This window comes from Scleropages formosus, chromosome 3 (genome assembly GCF_900964775.1).
Source record: "Scleropages formosus chromosome 3, fSclFor1.1, whole genome shotgun sequence".
Taxonomy (NCBI): Eukaryota; Metazoa; Chordata; class Actinopteri; order Osteoglossiformes; family Osteoglossidae; genus Scleropages; species Scleropages formosus.
In genome coordinates, this window is record NC_041808.1 from 35431619 (window position 1) to 35450215 (window position 18597).

Consider the following 18597-nt stretch of genomic DNA (forward strand, 5'->3'; position numbering starts at 1 on the left):
GTATTTGTTGAGGGTGAAGGGCATCTAACGTGTGTGGAGGGGGTGGGTCTGGGATGCCAGACTGCACGGTTGAGCCTTCTGAAGGTGTTGCGGGCCTAATTCAATGAAACACTGATGAAGGGAGGTGCCCATTTGACAACCTCAATGAAAAACCCATGTTGGTACCCTGTGGTTGTGTTGGTTAGGGAAGGATGTTAAGCTTCTTGATCTCAAGTCATGGAGATTTACATTTACATTTATTCATTTAGCAGACGCTTTTACTCCAAAGCAACGTATGTCTCAGAGAATACAGTTTGTGCATTACATTAGGAAAGAGAGAGACATAGTTGCAGACATGTGATTCTTAAGTAAAGTTAGTTTCTTTCCACTATATGCAACAATGTTCGTCACATGAGTAGCTGCAAAAAACTCAGAATAGACGAATCCTGATCACCTTCCTACAATTTTTTTTTTGATATACACAAACATTTACATACAATGAATAAAATAATACACAGGGAAAGATGTTCAAACCCTTGTGCTAAAATTAATGGGGCTGGACACAAACCAGGGGTGTAGCCAGAACTTTTTTCAGGGGTGTCCAGGTAAGACCCAGTGATTTCATTGAGGTGGCCAAAAAAAAAAATCACAACTGACTGTGACATGTTGTACCAAAAGCAAATTCTACGGACAGAAATTCTATAAATTCTACAGAATTTATTACAAATGTACACAAGAAATTACAGTGACAGTACTTAGAAATGTCTGTAAAAACATTATAATATCATTCAATACAATCCTTTTTCTACATTATTTGTATATTTAGATGCTAATGATGCAAATTGGCTACTGGAAATTATTTTTTTATGTTTGCAGATACAACTGATGTAACCTACATAGCTGGTGGGCAACGACTTACTACATGAGTGTTTTTGTTCATCTCTGATTCTGGTCTGATGTGTGTTGTCTCTATAGAGCTTCTCCACAAGCTCCCTCTCGGACTGTATCTCTGCGTCCTCCTTGTCTCTCTTAGCAGCATTCATTTCCCCTGCTTCTTCCCTCTCTGTAGCATTCAGTTCCCTGCCTCTTTGTCATTTTCAGTTTTACTGGTACTAGTCCCCTTTGTAAAAAAAAACGAATGCGTTTTCCTATCTTGCCCTGCTTTCCTTTAAATGCTCTACGGTTTAGACAAACACACCTATCAAGAAATACTGATTAAATTGAATAGCTACTTACAAAAAACAGTGAGAAGACTCATAATGTAAGTGTACCATGATGCAATGTTTGTGGTAGCATTATTTTTAAAAATTAGCTGGCTAGCAGTTGCAACTTTAGCTAACATTAGCATTAACATTTTGCGATATTAATGGTAAGCTAACATTTGTTTCTCATGATGAAACATCGCAGTACCTCAACTTTAACAAACTTTCACGAAATGAAATGTAGATAAATAACACTGATTTTACTCTCCTCAACAGCGTATCCTGTTGTGTGGCTCACTTATGCTGGACTTGGCTGCAGTAACTGTACCAAAATTGAACTTTACCACTCTACTCCTCCCTCCTACACACACAGAGGTTTGTGCTGTGCGGTCGGTTCGCAGCTCTTCAGCCCAATAGCACCACACACTATGTGCATCATACAAGTTTGAGCGGCGAAAAAAGCCACCTGTCAGTGTGGTCAGAGTGCTTTGCACAACAGGGGTGGCCAGAGGGGTGGCTGAGCTTCCGTCAGGGGTGGCACTGGCCACCCATGGCCACTAGGTAGCTACGCCCCTGACATAAACCAACCATGCCACCAGTACTCTACCTCTACTCAAACCCTATACGCTTACCCAGCCCTTCTCAGAATATCTCCCTCCACCTACAAATCAACCCGTATCATGGACAGGTACTACCCTCCTCACCAGGATCCACCACGAGCACTTCGCTGGGGTTGTCAAGTGGGCACCTTCCTTTGTTGATGTTTCATTGAATTGAGCCCACGACACCTCCAGAAGGCTCAATAGCGAGATCTGGCGTCACAGACCCACCACCCTCCATGCTCGCGGAGCAGTCCCCGGTGACTCCGCCCACCAAAAACCTCCCACTCCGGCCATCCATTAGCCACACACTAACCAATACACCACATCAGTGCATGGAGGTGACACAAGACTTAATCGATATTCACATAAGCAAATACCCCCCAGCTCAGGTCTGCTTCCCCCCAAAATTCTGCTGCCCCTTTACTCATAACCAGTGACTGGATGTTTCCACTACCTCCGACAAGTTTTTAACCGCTTTTGTTAACGACCAACCCCTAAAACCAAAATCCAACAGCAGTGATGTGGTTGATTTTGCAAGATACCCTCTTGCACCCACCTCCACCGGTCTAATAGTGCACCGCCAGCCTCGCTCCCTCACTCCAGCGGCTAACACTCACACACACACGCACACACACACGCTGTCTGAAACCGCGCATCCAGAGTGGGGTTGCAGTGAACCAGAGCCTAACCCAACACCACAGAGCAAGGCTGGGGGGGGGAGGGGACACACCCCGGACGAAACAGCATTCCGTTGCAAGGCATCCCAAACAGGACTTGAGCTCCAGACCCACCAGGGAGCGGGACCAGGCCAAACCCACTGCGCCACCGCAGCCCCCCTTGCGGCCAACTCAGCATACTTCAATTTCTTCCTCTCAAAGGCATCCTCCATTGCGTCTTTGAAAGGTATTGTTAACTCAGTGAAGTACACTACTCAATTCAATTTATTTTTCATAGAGCGCTCTTCTCACGCAGTGACACAGAGCGCTTTAACAGAGACATAAGGCAAGAAAAATTGATACAAACAAAGAAGACAGTTGACTAATGACTACCATAATATAGTACTTTTATAGAGCTATAAGTATGCCTACTGGCCACGGAGGAAAGGAACAAAAACTCCCAAATGAAAGTTGAGGGAAAAAAAAAAAACCTCTGGGGATCCAAAGGCCAGTGGTTGCCCACCCCTCCTGGGCATTTTAGATTAAGTAACAATTCTAAGCCAGTTAACAAGTAATAATGATATTGTTGCTATATGCTATCTTGAATCTCCAGCTCAGCATGGAATGTCTCGTCCATCATGGCAGTTGGTCATCATCTTCAGTCAGCATGGGATTCGTCTGTCACCACCGGCCGGCCTCCTCAAGTTTTATGTAGTGAGGCAATGCTCAACAAGAAGAAAGAACAGAATTAGTAATTTGTAACTTATGGTAAACAAGTCAATTTAATACGCATTTGTATAAATGTGGTAAAAACAAACACAGGCAAGTGGAATTACATTTTGAGGTGGAATGCCTGAGTGAACATGTAAATCTTTAGTCTGGATTTAAAAACAGAAACAGATGGAGCATTTCTGACAGCAACTGGCAAAGTATTCCACAGTTTACGTTCTCTATAACTAAAGGCACAATCTCCTACCGAGGTCTTATTGATCAAAGGTACTTTAAGGTAACCTGCATCCAATGAATGAAGATATCGTCCTGGGATATAGGAATCAATAATCTCACAAAGGTAAGCCGGAGCAATGCCATGTACTGCCTTATAGGTCAAAAGAAGGATTTTATAATCAACTCTAAATGCGACCGGGAGCCAATGTAACAATTTAAGTGCCGGTGTTATATGCTCGTACTTCCTAGTTCTAGTGACAATTCTTGCAGCAGCATTTTGTACCAGCTGTAGCCTGGATACAGTCTGGTGTGGACAATCTGACAATAAAGTATTACAATAGTCCAGCCTGCCTGAAACAAAAGCATGAACCAGTTTCTCAGCATCCCATCTACATAGGAATCGCCGTACTTTAGCTATGTTTCTTAACTGAAGAAAGCACGACTTAGTCAAAACATTTACGAGATACAAATGACAGCTTCCCATCCAACAGGAGACCGAAATCCTTGACACAAGCCATATGTTTGAAGCTAGTAACATTTGTTGTAAAGATTGGTGTGATTATGTCGAGAGTTTTGGCATCACCACCCACCATAAGTACCTCTGTTTTACTGGCATTTAGAGATTAAAAAAAATAAAAATTTTACTCATCCATAATTTTATACTGGTAAAACAATTAGCTAAATACACCACATGTGATGGATCATCAGGCTTAAACGATACATATAGCTGTGTCTCATTGACATACGAATGGAAATTCACATTGCACTTGTGAATAATGTCACCCAATGGTAACATATAGAGTGAGAACAGTAATGTCCCCAACACAGAGCCCTGTGGCACACCATACTGAACCGTAGTTGAGATGGAGGGGGTGCAGTCATCAGATTTCAGTACAAATTGTTCACGGTTAGCTAAATAGGAGTCAAACCACTTCAGAACAGTACCTCTTAGTCCAACCAGTTTTTCAAGTCAACTCAGTAGGATACTATGATCTACAGTATTGAATGCAGCACTCGAGTCCAGAAACATAAGAATAGAGATATGACCAGCATCAGAAGAGATGAGAATATCATTAACAACACGTATGAGCGCAGTTTCAGTGCTGTGACCAGTGCGGAAACCAGACTGAAATTTTTCAAATGTATTATGATGATTAAGATATTTTACAAATTGGGAAGCTATGATCTTTTCTAGAATTTTGGATGAAAATGGTAGATTGGAGATGGGTCTATAATTACATGGGTTATTACAACCCAGATCTGATTTCTTAGCGGTCTAATAACGGCGATTTTAAAAGCTTTTGGAACACAGCCATTTAGTAATGAGGTATTAAGAATATTAACAATAGGTTCTGCAAGCACGGAAACTGCGGCTTTCAGTAATTTAGTGGGGACTGGATCTAAAGGACAGGTAGTACCTTTCATAAGTGAATTAGCACTGTAATTTCCTTTACAGTTATTACGTCGAAGCTACTGGTGGAGACAACTATATTATCGTCAGAAGGGCTTATGCTGGCTAAGAAGGGAACTAAAGGGCACTATGGATTTGCGGATATTCCCTAATTTATTATTGAAAAACGATATAAATTCGTCATTAGTAATGGTAGCAGAAATACATTGTTTATCTTTGGGTTTACCAGTTAAGTAAGCCATGGTATTAAACAGGAAGCGAGGGTTCTTCTGATTTTCATCAATTAACTTTGCAAAGTATTCGGCTTTGGCATGAAAAAATGTTTTTATATATTTTTTAGATAATTGGACTAGGATACATAAACGTTTAGTTGAACTCCATTTAGGCTCTAATTCACGAAATTCAAACTTTTATGCACGAGTTGATTTGTTGAACCATGGTGAGTTTCTTACAGTTCGAATAAGTTTAATTTTTGTTGGAGCCACAGAGTCCAGGGCAAATTTTACCACTGAATTATAATCAAAAGCCATTGATCAATTATCTACACTCGTTCCAAAATCAGAGCTTCTAATAATGAACAATTTTAGCAGTAGTATTTTCATGTCGCACGATTTTGGTCTTACTGTGCTCGGATGGCACCAGCATGTATAGATCAAAGGTTAAGTAATGATCAGAAATAGCCTCGTTTAAAGGAATAATATTAACATGATGAACATCTACGCTGTAGGTTATGACGAGATCGAGTGTCTACGGTATGGTTACGGGAATGAGTAGGACCGTTATTAATAACTTGAGTAAAACCGACGGAGTGGACGTAAAACTATTAGAGTATTCGACAACACACACACACACATTTTCTGAACTGCTTGTCCCATACGGGGTCGTGGGAAACCGGAGCCTACCCAGCAACACAGGGCATAAGGCCAGAGGAGGAGGGGACACACCCAGGACGGGACACCAGTCCATTGCAAGGCACCCCAAGCGGGACTCGAACCCCAGACCCACTGGAAAGCAGGACCCGGTCCAACCCACTGCGCCACCGCACCCCCCTATTTGATGACACATCTATATGAATATTAAAATCACCCATCAAGATAATTTTGTCATAAGTAATGACTAATTATAAAGTTACTAAATTCCTCGAAAGAGGAGTATGGTCCAGGTGGACGGTAGGGAATATAATTATTATATATTGGGTTTTGACTTGAAATCTACTAGCTAGAACTTCAAGCGAGGTAAAATTATCACAATTTCTCAGTGTTATTTGTAATCTATTATTGAAAAGAAGGCTGACTACACCTCCACGACGTACAGAACGAGATTTATTTTATGGAAATAATCATACACATCCGGAGCGGCTTCTATTAGTGGAATTGTATCGGACTCACCAAGCCAGGTTTAGGTAAGAAAGAATAGATTGTTAAATGGTTCACTAACAAGTAAAGGTGTTCTAGTAAATGATTTAATATTAAGTTACAAGTCCAGACAGCATTTCATACTACAGTTTGGCCTCAGTGGTAAGTTGAGAATGTTTGTTTTAATGTATTTTAGGTTTCTGGTCTGGTGCAAACGTTCCTGTCACTAAGTCTAGTTAAAAGCCACAGCCTTATAATAGTTTGTATGTTTTGGCTGCAAATTTTGAGGCCCACTCTGGACAAGGCACAAGAAACCCCATCACATGAATTTAAACGACCACGACGTGGTGGTACCAGAACGAGTACTCATGCACCCTCGGAGTACAGTACAAGATCAGGTCTCAGTGCAGTGACTGCAATGCACTGTAAGACCTGCAGCTGTTTTCCCATGTCCGCTACCAACTTCCAATCTCGCACTTCTCCCCAGAACCCATACCACCACGCCCACGCACGACATGCAACGCACTCCCCCTCCCGCACAAGAGAAATTACCTTATTTCTCTCACAATGTGGGAGAGAGTTGATCTCAATCCGTTTTGCCTTCAACAAGCAAGCAAAGGATTTTAACTGTGGTGTCTGGGTACACCGTTCTTTGGAGGTTTCACTGGAACACTTGGAGTGTGCAAATAAAAGAGTTTATTAAGAACAGTAGCTCGTGTCACAATCTCCTTCACACCGCGGAACCTCGTCTGCACCCGAGCGAAAAGCCTGCGTTACATATAGTGCCGCCAGTAACAATTCCCGCTTCACTTAAGAAATAACCAATGACAATTATCCTTTATCAACTTATACCCTACAGGCTGGCAGGAACCTTTCTTTTACAAAACTCTCAATGATTCGTTCTTGGTGTAAAACACCACATTAACACTTCATTGTGCCTCCATGTATATCTTCCCTGAGATAAACTAACCTTGCATGCGGACAAAATATGCCTCAAAGTTGCTATACTACCACACAAACTACAAGTCGGCTCCGTACCTACCCAGTGACTAAAATTCTATGGAGTAGGAAGAACATCGTAGGTGGTTCCAATGATGAACTTAATATGACCGGCATCCATCACCCACAGATCACGCCAGCCGATCTTCTGTTTCGCCACACGCTCCCAAGCCAAACATTTCCCCTCCATTCCATGCGGTGTCACAATTGCCCGCCTCGTCTCCTCTTCCTGTTTGCGGATAAAGCCATGGCATCTTCCTCTTTTCTGGTAACTTAGCTTTGCTCCACAACTTTATCAGATCACCGACACTGAACCTCGCCCTACCTACCTGCACCTGACCAACCACATCTCTAAGCTCCAACGCTCTCTGGGCATGTGTGACCGCTTCCCGTGAATTCCTCTTACGCCCTGCTTTTAATCTAATAGGAGCCGATCTCACCACTGGACCCCTTGTGCCTGACAACATCAGTTCCAAGCCAACCTTAGCACACACAAATTTTTCTACCACACTAGTCAATGGCAACTCCAAGACCCCCTTTTCATACAAAGCCACACTACTCAAACAATGAGGAACACCCAACCATTTCCTTATAGCTTTGCTCATAACACCTTCTAATCTTTCCACCTCTGATATGGAAACCTCGTATACAGTTAGCGGCCACCTAATATGAGGCAATATACCAAACTGTAGGCACCAAACCTTTAGCTTCCCAGGTAAAAAGGATTTATCAATCATATTAATTAAAGCAGTTGTGTAAAGGCTTATCCAGGCATGATCATAAAGTTATAGTGTATGAACATTTACACCTTACCCAAGTTTAAGAAATCATGGGCAAAGAAAGTCTGGAAGAAGTGAGTTTTCAGACCCTTTTTAAATGTGGACAGAGATACAGCAGTTCTATGTGAGGTGGGGAGGTCGTTCCACCAAAATGGAGCCAGAATTGAGAACCTTCGTGCTTTACCTTTTGTCCATGGGACCACCAAGCGAGCAGATGTGGAAGAGTGTAGTGGTCTGGTTGGGGTGTAGCAGCTGATCAAGTCCTTTAGATATCTAGGAGCAGTTCTATTGATGCATTTCTGGCCATAACCAGGGTCTTAAATTTGATCCGGGCAGCTATAGGAACCCAATGCAGAGAAACAAGTAGAGGAGATACATGGGAATGCTTCAGCAAGTCAAACACAAATCAGGCAGCAGTGTTCTGTATCAGCTGTAGAGGTTTGATGGCAGTAGCAGGAAGGCCAGACAAGAGAGAGTTACAGTAGTCCAGACGGGATGTCACCATGGACAAGTAGTTGGGCAGAGTCAGTTGTGAGGTAAAGATGGATCCTGCAGATGTTATGTAGGATGTATCTGCAAGTTCGAGTTATGTCTTCAATGTGCTGAGAAGATTGATCATCACTCCCAGACTCTTAGCCAAGGAGGTAGGCAAAATGAGTGAGTTGTCCAGTTTGACTGAGAGATCGTGACAGGAAGACAGGCCAACTGGGAGGTAAAGAATCTCTGTTTTGGAGAGATTGAGTTGTAGGTGGTGATCAGACATCCATCCAGAGATGTCCGACAGGCAGGCAGCAATGCGTGTGGAACTGTCTGATGCTCCAGGTGGAAAGGAGAGGAAGAGCTGGGTATCATCAGCTGATGTATGTTGGCAATGATAGATGTTGTTCTCTGTGGCTTCCTGGTGAGGCTGGTTGGACTGGGTCCTTGTGTACAGCCATTGTAATACACGCATGGACGCTTTGGTTTGAACACAAAATCCTCTTGCCGAGATGTACTTCACTTTGGAGAAAAGCGTCTGCTAAATGAATAAGTGTAAATGTAAATCCTCAAAGGGTTTCAGATTTAATGGTTTTCGAGCTGAAATGACATCACTGTTTCCACATGGCTGACCAATGAGAAAAGAATGGCAGCTTTGCAGTTTCTGCCTAAAGATCTGGGTCCATTGATTCCTCCCAAACACAGTGGGGTCATGTGGGCTCCTAACCAAGACTAGCAGCTGCTCATGAGCGCCCTTCCATGGCTCACTGATGTACTGCAGACTGTGAAGTGTTCATTTCAGCTGAAAGCCCGACCTGTCTACCCAGAGTCTCTCTAATTCTGGATTGTCTTTTATAGATACCAATACTTTGTTTTCTGCATTTCGATAAGAAAAGGCTTTTCTGGCAGACTGTTGTCAGCTGCATGTCCTTCTTTTCAATCGTGGTAATGACCATGGTAAGGTGATATTGTCACATCCCTGGGTGCCATAAATGGCTCAAAAACTTTTCCCAATCTGGCCCTAAACAGGGAGAACAGATGTGCTGTACTACTGGTAAATGAGGCAGGACAGGGCTCAGCTGTTCTGCATGGCTTCCGGAGCCTTCCGTGGACCACCCACCGCTTGGCAGCAAAGATGAGGGCATTGTAACATCACAGCAAATGTGCAGCAGTGACAATGGGGCAGGAATCCTCTCGCTGAGGGGCGTGATGCATGGCAGGTGACGGGGGCGGAGCAGTAAAGGGGTTCAAAGAGCACACAGCAGGAAGAGGGTCCTCCAGGCAGCTGTCGTCCTGTGTGAAGTCTGGGACAGAGAAACTCGTGTCTGTGTCCCATGTGTGCGTGAATGAGAGAGGCAACAGGCAGAGGTGTGTGTGCATGTGTGTGAATGAGCAGTCCTTGTGTGTCTGTGTAAACACTTAAAATGCAGTGCAGAAAATGTCGTAGATAAGCCAATATTAATATACGCCTTCACGTACTGCGTGTGGTTAAAGCACAGACATGCCCCCTGCTGGACAGATACTCAGGTGACCTGTAGGAGAGGAGTGGGACAGCAGGCACTATCGTGTTTAGGGCTGTCGCCTTGTCATCTGAAAGTTCCAGGTTCGAATCCCTGCTGCTGCATTACTTACCCTGAACTGATGCAGGAAGAATACCCTGCTGCATAAACTGGCAAATCAGTGTAACTTTGCTTATGTAAGCTGAATTGAACAGGGAGAAATAACACACTGTAATGTATAATAATGGTTGCTAATAAACCCAGGTCATAAGAGTAATAAACCCATAACTGAAATAAGGTAAATAAAGACTTAACATCAAAAGTTGACAAAATACGTGATCTTAGAGGCACATCATGTTGCACTCAAAATGTTTGTAGAAACTTCTGGAGAAAACTTGTGGATGCCTGTAAGTCTGGACAGGGTTACTGAGCCATTTCTAAGGTTCTAAACCTCAACAAAAGCACAGCCTGAGCCACAGAACCTGAGTGGAGAAAAGGTGTGATGATGGTCCTACCTTAGAAGGCCATAAGGCCAACATCTCTCCACCAGGAAAACATAAAACACTGAGATCACAAAAGGAAGGCCCAAACTCTCCAGCAGCTGGAGGACTCTCTTGGTTCAACCGAAGTCCAGGTTCATGACTCAACAGTGTCAAAAACACCAGCAGCAGGGCAGAAACCATGATGACTAAAAAACCATGAAAGACCATGTCCAGTTTGATGGAAAGCATCTGGATGACCCAAGAGTCCTGGAAGAACGTTCTGTGGACTAATGAAGCAAAAGCAGAACTTTGCAGACCATACTGTGGACCATCATTTAAGAATGATTCCTTCCCCTTTTAGTCAGAAAATTCTAATAGAGAATGTCAGTCAGTCCTTAACTGAAGTTACGAAATGGCCTGTTCAAATCTAACTGAGATGTTGTGGTAAAACCTGGAAAGAGCTCTTCATGTTCAAAAACCTGCACATGTTGCTGAGCTAAAGCAATTCTGCATGGAGAAGTGGGACAAAATCTCACGTGGATCTGAGGTCCTGGTCAAAAGCTAAAGGAAGCATTTAGTTGCAGTCATTGCAGCTAAAGCTCCACCAAAACCAAGATCATTCACCCTCCTGCTGGGTTGACCGCCAGCTGAGAATTCTCTATCAGACTAACCAACTTGCTCATCTCACCTGCTTATCCAGTCAGACTGCTACACTTCTCCACCTCTGGCCACTTGGTGATCTCACACACATATGGTCCAAAATGAAAAGCCTGAAGGTTCTCTGTTCTGGCTCCAGTTTGATGGAATGAGCTCCCCATCTCAATCACAACTGCTGAATCTGTCTCAAAATTCAAGAGGGGTCTTAAGTCTTTCTGATTCATCTATCTATCTATCTTCTATGTGCTCCATAAATTTGCATTACATCATTTGCCACAAAACACATATCTCATGTCAACTCTATATACTGCTACTCATGCAATGTTATTGTTACCTGTTTTAAAAATGTCAACCTCTTTACCAGTTCTATATACGGCTACTACTGTAATAACCACGGGTTGAAATGGTGGCATCAGACAAGCTGACTGTGCTTGAACAATCACACCTACAGTATATTCCTCTCTCCAGTTGTTTATGAGAAGCACTTTTCTGAGATGTCCACTTTGTAGAAAAGTGTGCTGCTACATGATATACATGCAAAGGAGACAGCTGGTAGTGTAGTGGTTAGTGCTACTGCCTTTGGATTCAAAGGTCATGGGTTTGCTCCCCACCTCTGGCTGTAGTACCTTTGAGCAAGGTATTTACCCTCAAGTAAATCTACCCAGCTGTCTAAATGGGTAAATAATTGTAAATACCTTAACATTGTAAATTGCTTTAGAGAGAAGTGTCACTGAATGTATTACCATACAATTTTCCACATAGGGGTTATTTGGTGCTGGATTGCAGTTATTGAAGGTTGCATTTAGATTGTGTTGCTGTTGACTTCTTTACAGCTTTTCAATACACCAAGAATCAGTCTTGGGAAAGGTTGGATTGTTATTTTTGTTGTAGCAAACCTTGGTTCTGTAGAGACCAGGAGGACATTGATACCTCGTGACTTTACTCACTCTGATGACAAACTTGAATTGAACTCTAGTAGCCACAAGTTCCACTGCAAGTGTAGTCTTGAAACTAAATATTCAATCTTTCTATGGCTCTGCATATACATTAACAGGATAAGTTACTAACATTAATACACAAGGGGAGAACACCCCTTTCCTATATACATTAACTTTATGGATTTTGAGTTTTAATCCCAGTTAACTGTCACTTCAAAGTTGAAGTCCCTACTGCTGTTGAGAACTGGTCAATGAATCAGTTTGGTCTTGATCAAGAAGACTTTGTTTTTCTAAAGTCATGACTCCAGACCAGCTGAAGGCTAAAGTATCACAGGCAGCAGTTATGTTAACTGCCTCTCAGTATGAAGCTCATATGAAGTGTGCAACTGTGCTTTACTGTAGGCTTCTAGGTTGAATCTTTCAAAGACTCAAGTCACAAGACCAGATACTGCTAAAGACCACTACTTAGCTTGTAGGACATCTCAACTGGCAGCTACACATGCTGCTGAGTCACTGGAATAAAGCCCAGCCTTCTATACACCTCCTGTACTATGTTAGACAGGTACACACAAGTCAAGCACAAAACCAGTTTTCATGTCTTCAACATGTGCACTTTATTGGTTTGTATTAGTCAGTGTACAAGGTTGGCCCCACCGAACATCTGGCACCGCCACTTTCCATACGACTGTTTGCCCAGGGGATGTTGACCTTTATGATCTTGTATAAAGGTAAAGCTTTGTTTTTGCATAACAAAAAAAGACCAAGAATTTAAGGCTGAAAGTACAAAAACCCAGACATTGTTTTCGGTTACATAATTTACATATAAGCAATACTACAAAGTATGCTCCCAATTACTGGGCAGCCTTCATAGAGGCAAATAAGTTTCTGACCAATGCATTTAACATTAACATTTGGAATGACTAACAAAAAAAAAAAATGTACATTTTAAGTCCTCAGATGCATTGTAGAACTTCGGGGATGCTTATTTGCCAAAAACATTGCCGTCACCTTCACCGTTCCAGTTTAGATCCTGAGTCAAGCGCCAAAAAATAACAAAGCCATGCCAATGTTGTCGTTTCTGGTTCTCTGCGCAGTTAAAGTCGGCTCGTGAAGTGGTAACAGTCTGTTTAGAAACATTTGCGGTGGACGATGGAGGGTCCAGACTCATCGTACTCCTGCTTGCTGATCCACATCTGCTGGAAGGTAGACAGGGAGGCCAAGATGGAGCCTCCAATCCAGACAGAGTACTTGCGCTCAGGTGGGGCGATGATCTGTGTAAAGGACAGGGCATGTCAGACTCCCCCAAAATAATAAAGTATTCAGCTTCAACTGGGTGCTGATAGACAGATACCCACCTTGATTTTCATTGTGCTAGGGGCCAGGGATGTGATCTCCTTCTGCATCCTGTCTGCAATGCCAGGGTACATGGTGGTACCGCCAGACAGCACAGTGTTAGCATACAGGTCCTTACGTATGTCGACATCACACTTCATGATGGAGTTGAATGTGGTCTCATGGATGCCACAGGATTCCATACCTGGAGGAGAAGTACTGCATTAAACAACAGTTTCATAAACACAAACCAATTCACATATTATCTGAGCACTTACCCAGGAAAGAAGGCTGGAACAGGGCCTCCGGGCACCTGAACCTCTCATTGCCGATTGTGATGACCTGCCCATCAGGCAACTCGTAGCTCTTCTCCAGGGAGGAGGAGGAAGCTGCAGTGCTCATCTCCTGCTCGAAGTCAAGGGCTACATAGCACAGCTTCTCCTTGATGTCACGCACAATTTCTCTTTCAGCTGTGGTGGTGAAGCTGTAGCCACGCTCGGTCAGGATCTTCATGAGGTAGTCAGTCAGGTCACGGCCAGCCAAGTCGAGACGGAGGATGGCATGGGGCAGGGCATAACCCTCATAGATGGGCACAGTGTGGGTGACACCATCACCAGAGTCCATCACAATACCAGTGGTACGACCAGAGGCGTACAGAGACAGTACAGCCTGGATGGCAACGTACATGGCTGGGGTGTTGAAGGTCTCAAACATAATCTGTAAAGAAATACTGGATGATTAACATTCAGTCCATGCTGACAACTATGTTAATGCATGCATATGTTGGATGCATTCTCCAAAAGGTGATTAGTCAGTGCAGGAAAACCCAAGCTGAGCTACAAGTGCAGAAAGAACTGCAAACAGGATAGAGAAGAGAAACCTTTATGTTCCAGCATAAGATGTGAAATTCAGGTCTTGAAAGAAAGTTCCTGGAAAGAGTGGAAGAAAATAAATGCAAAGATGGGAGACCAGATGTCTTTAAAAAGCCCTATAAGCATCAACACTGAAGAACTAACCTGTGTCATCTTCTCCCTGTTGGCTTTGGGGTTCAGGGGGGCCTCAGTAAGCAAGACAGGGTGCTCCTCAGGGGCAACACGCAGCTCATTGTAGAAGGTATGATGCCAGATCTTCTCCATGTCATCCCAGTTGGTGACAATGCCATGCTCAATGGGGTACTTCAGGGTCAGGATACCCCTCTTGCTCTGAGCCTCATCACCAACATAGCTGTCCTTCTGCCCCATACCAACCATGACACCCTGGAGAGAAGGTTGTTTGTAAGCAAAGACTGCAACACCCACTAATAACAATGGGTTTGTTCAGTTTATTTCACCACCTGAAATGGCAAAAACATACCTGATGTCTTGGGCGACCAACAATGGATGGGAAGACAGCACGGGGTGCATCATCTCCAGCAAACCCGGCTTTGCACATACCGGAGCCGTTGTCAACAACCAGTGCAGCAATTTCGTCTTCCATGGCTAAACTGGAAAACAAAGTACATACATTTTAAGTTAAAAAAATTCCAATGCTATTCTACATCATGCTCCGGAAGCTGCTTGAAACATGTTTAAAAGAACCGCTTAGCGCTTGCAACTCCACTCCCGTCCACACGGTGGCGCCCGCATCGACGCGCCTCAAACCGACAGATAAAGCGAGACAAAGGAAGTCCGGCTTCATTCTCATTATTACCATAAAAGGCAATGACTGTAGCAGCTTCGCGGCTGCTGGCGGCGTGGCATCGAGCCAGAGTGGCGGGGTTAAGGAAACGCAACAGATTTCGACACACACAGGGCACGGCCGGGGGCCCTCCCGAATCTCCTTCTCCACATTGAAGCCCGCCCCTCTCGTCAATGAATGGGTTCGCCTTTCTAAGCGCCCAAAGCCCACGGCTCCACCGCGCTTCGCCCCCTTACATAACTAGTTAAGGGAGCGAAACCGCCGAAAATTAAGTGCCCTTTTTCGATAAGGGAACAGACTTCAGTCCCACAGCAGAGTGAAACTAAACCGACTCAAGGGGGAGAAGACTGATACGGTCGAGAACATTCGAACCACGCCTGGGTCGCATAGGAGTCACTCGGAGCTGACTCAAGACACCCTCGAGATCTCTTGGGAAAGATTTACGCGCCCGCCGGATGCGGCAGGAGCAGGCTTATGTGCCAAGAACGATCGAGGTACCGCGCAGAGTAGCGAACAGCTCGTGCAGAGGAAGCTGCGCACAACTAGGTCACACCCGGCTACAGGGCGAGACTAGATCATGAGCCCGTGTTTATTTCCAGCCTCAAAAACAAAACCCTCCGGTGGAACAAGACCGAGTCCCTAACTGCGCAAGACAAGTAGTACACCCGCAAACGAACGGAGCATTCTCATCTGGGAATGACTCGACCTTCACACACATATCACTTCAGGCGCATTCGATTCGTAACTGCAATTACTTCGAAACGCTACCAACGAGCACCATGTTTTACAATAAAAATTCTTAATACTTATAACACTTAAACCGCCTCTGACTGACATTACATTCAGATTAAAATTAAGCACCTCACAATTGATAACCAATAAACCAGTACTTCTCATCTACACAGACGCATATATTTATTTTCAAACTTACCTTGGATGGTGGGTTTTATTCGGCTTTAGAGAAACTGTTACAAGCTTACACTTCCCGCACTAGGCTGCGCGTGGAGGAGCACGAAGTGAACTGATAAAGCCCCTGCCTCTCGGTTTTATCCCGCGCGAGACGCCCGGCTCAAGCCATAAAAGGTAAACTTTCGGATCTGCGCAATCTGATTGGTCCGGCGTCACGCGCCCAGCGTGTCGCCCGCACATTGCTGCACTCGTCTGCGACTTGAGAGTGAGAAGAAAGGGGGAAAAAGAGTAAAAAAAAAAAAAAATAGAAAAAGAGGAAAAAAAACGCACTCAGTAATACCCCTAGCAGTGGATTAATACGATTAGATATGCACGATTCAACGTGAACGCAGAATTTAGTTTTTGAGTATGTTTCAAAAAGCAAATTGTGTTTGTTGTGTTCTGTTTTTGGCCGCAGTCAAATAATGCGAGCCGAATAAACGCATCGCTATAGCATAGCTGCTAGCTGCTGGGGACTAGTACATACTTCACACGTTTTAAACACCATAATAAATAAACAAACAGGGGCCGTTCGTTCACTGGCAGCTGCTTTCTGCCCAAGTCCTGGACACATTTTGCGGGGCTACATGTTGTTCAGTGGCTCCGCCGTGCTCTTCCTCTCATTCATCCTTGTGTGCACACGGACTGCAGCTCCTCGCAGTTTCAATACACACTTTCCCTCACATTAAGTGTAGTGTTTCCGTGTGACTAAGGTGCCCTCGGCATCATGTATGGGTGTACAAAAAGACGAGTTGCAGCGCAGCCACGGGCCTATTCGCGGCTTCGTGACTGCAGACAGGCAGCGGCAACGCGAGGGGGAGGGGAAACTAGGGCACCACCGGCTGCGGCGACCCCCGCCTCGCCCTCCCTCGACACGACTCTGCCGGTCGGCACCCACCGCGCTCGTGACCCAACGGCCACATGTGAAAAGTGGACTTTAAAGTTGTTTGCGAACAGGGCGCCAGGACGACGTGCCCGCGATGGTATGAAAACGGTGTGATTTGAGTGTGAGAGGAGGCGTGCCGGAGCAGTGCAGTGCGTCCCGTATTACTGCACTGCACTTCTGTGTGCCTGTACTTGTCTTTTGCTGCCACAGCTGCATATATCCCTGGGCACCTGGGTAGAAAGGGTGCCTTCGCAAAGCCCGACAAAGGCTTAACAGGGCATTGGCTGCAGGTGAATGGGATAGACCGGACTCAAACACACATGCAGAGACCAGATGACGACCGTCCATTGCACCTCAAAGAACACTACTTTTTTTTACCATATGGGGGAACTCCTCTAAATGCCTGTGTCATCATGAAGGAAGCGAAGCATGTTGCAGTGGCTACAGTCACAGTGTCCTGCTTGTGGATGAAATGCCCCCAGCCCCGCAGGCTCATGTGGCTTTACCATGGTACCTGTTACCATCATATCTGCTGATGATCCTGCAACTGCTTCCTTATTCCAAAATCTGCATATACTCACACTGTATGTTTTACGAATTTGTAGTTTGACCACTTATCAAAAGTAGACCATACGTGAGCTTCCATTTGCTTCTTTTTCCAGTTTGCCTCCAGCATTCACTGGTTTCTCTAAGATTATACTGTATGTACAACATGTGTTAGAGCTTGGACAAAATTCTCAAGTGCAGGGATGTGACTTTACACAAAAGTCTGACAAGTTTAAGCCATGGTCTTCTCAGTCACGTCATATGAGTGTGAAGAAGATGGCATGCATGCATTGAGTCAAACCTGATCCATAGCGACCACTGGCGTGGTTTTCCAGGCAAGTCAAGGGAGGAACAGAGGTGGGTTGCCAGATCCTTCCTCTGCATGTTGGCAAGCAAATGCAGGGAGAAACACAGAGCCACCACACACCCCAAGCAGGGCTCAAACCCCAGACCCACCACACAACAAGGCACCGGTCAAACCCACCACGCCATGTCACATGTGAAGAAAATGAACAGGAAGAAAATTGACGCCTTTGAACTATGGTGCTGGCAAAAAAATCCTACGTTTACCCTGGATGACCTGGAAAACAAATGTGTGGGTTTTACAGCAGATCAAACCAAAGATGTCACTGGAAGCTCAGACGACACAGATTCAACTCTCTTACTTCAGACACATCATGCGGAAAGGACATCATGCTGGGCAAAGTGGAAGGTCACACAGAAGAGAAAGGCCAGCTACGCGGTGGATCGACACAATCACCACAACCATGGATGCCCCACTTTCAAGTCTTAACCAGTTGGTGGAAGATCGGATGCTTTTCAGGACAACTATCCATAGAGTCGCCACGAGTCGACACCGACTCGACAACACCTGTCAACAACAACAACATGTATTGAGTTGTAGGTGCTGTCGATGATCAGCACTTGAAGCTTCTGCGATAAGAGAGCGACCTCATGTTTGTAAAAACACAGCATTTATGTAGCCAGTAATCCAGGTTGTAAGCATACAACTGACGCAAAGTGCACAAAACCACATTAAAAGGCCTGCTTTATAAACACAGCTCTGATTCCTATCATCATGAGCAAGGAAACAGCTGATCTTGTGGAGCAGTTATCTCAGAACTCTAATGACAGCATTATAAACATACGTAATCTTGGTTCCTGCGTGATGAGAGGGCAAAGATTACTTCTCAAAAAAAATGACACTGGTTATAGCCTTCCATAATA

General features: G+C 44.5%; 1 protein-coding gene across 1 annotated transcript; it reads right to left on the reverse strand.

The window, feature by feature from the left end:
- Window positions 1-12570: 12570 nt before the first annotated feature.
- Window positions 12571-16019, reverse strand: LOC108922540 (actin, cytoplasmic 1). The gene is made up of 6 exons (XM_018732729.2): window positions 15922-16019; window positions 14667-14796; window positions 14330-14569; window positions 13592-14030; window positions 13337-13518; window positions 12571-13252 (listed from the first exon to the last, which is right to left on the reverse strand). Exons 2-6 carry the CDS (start codon window positions 14787-14789, stop codon window positions 13109-13111), a joined length of 1128 nt encoding a protein of 375 aa, XP_018588245.2. The 5' UTR covers window positions 14790-14796; window positions 15922-16019; the 3' UTR covers window positions 12571-13108.
- Between the last annotated feature and the right edge of the window lie 2578 nt (window positions 16020-18597).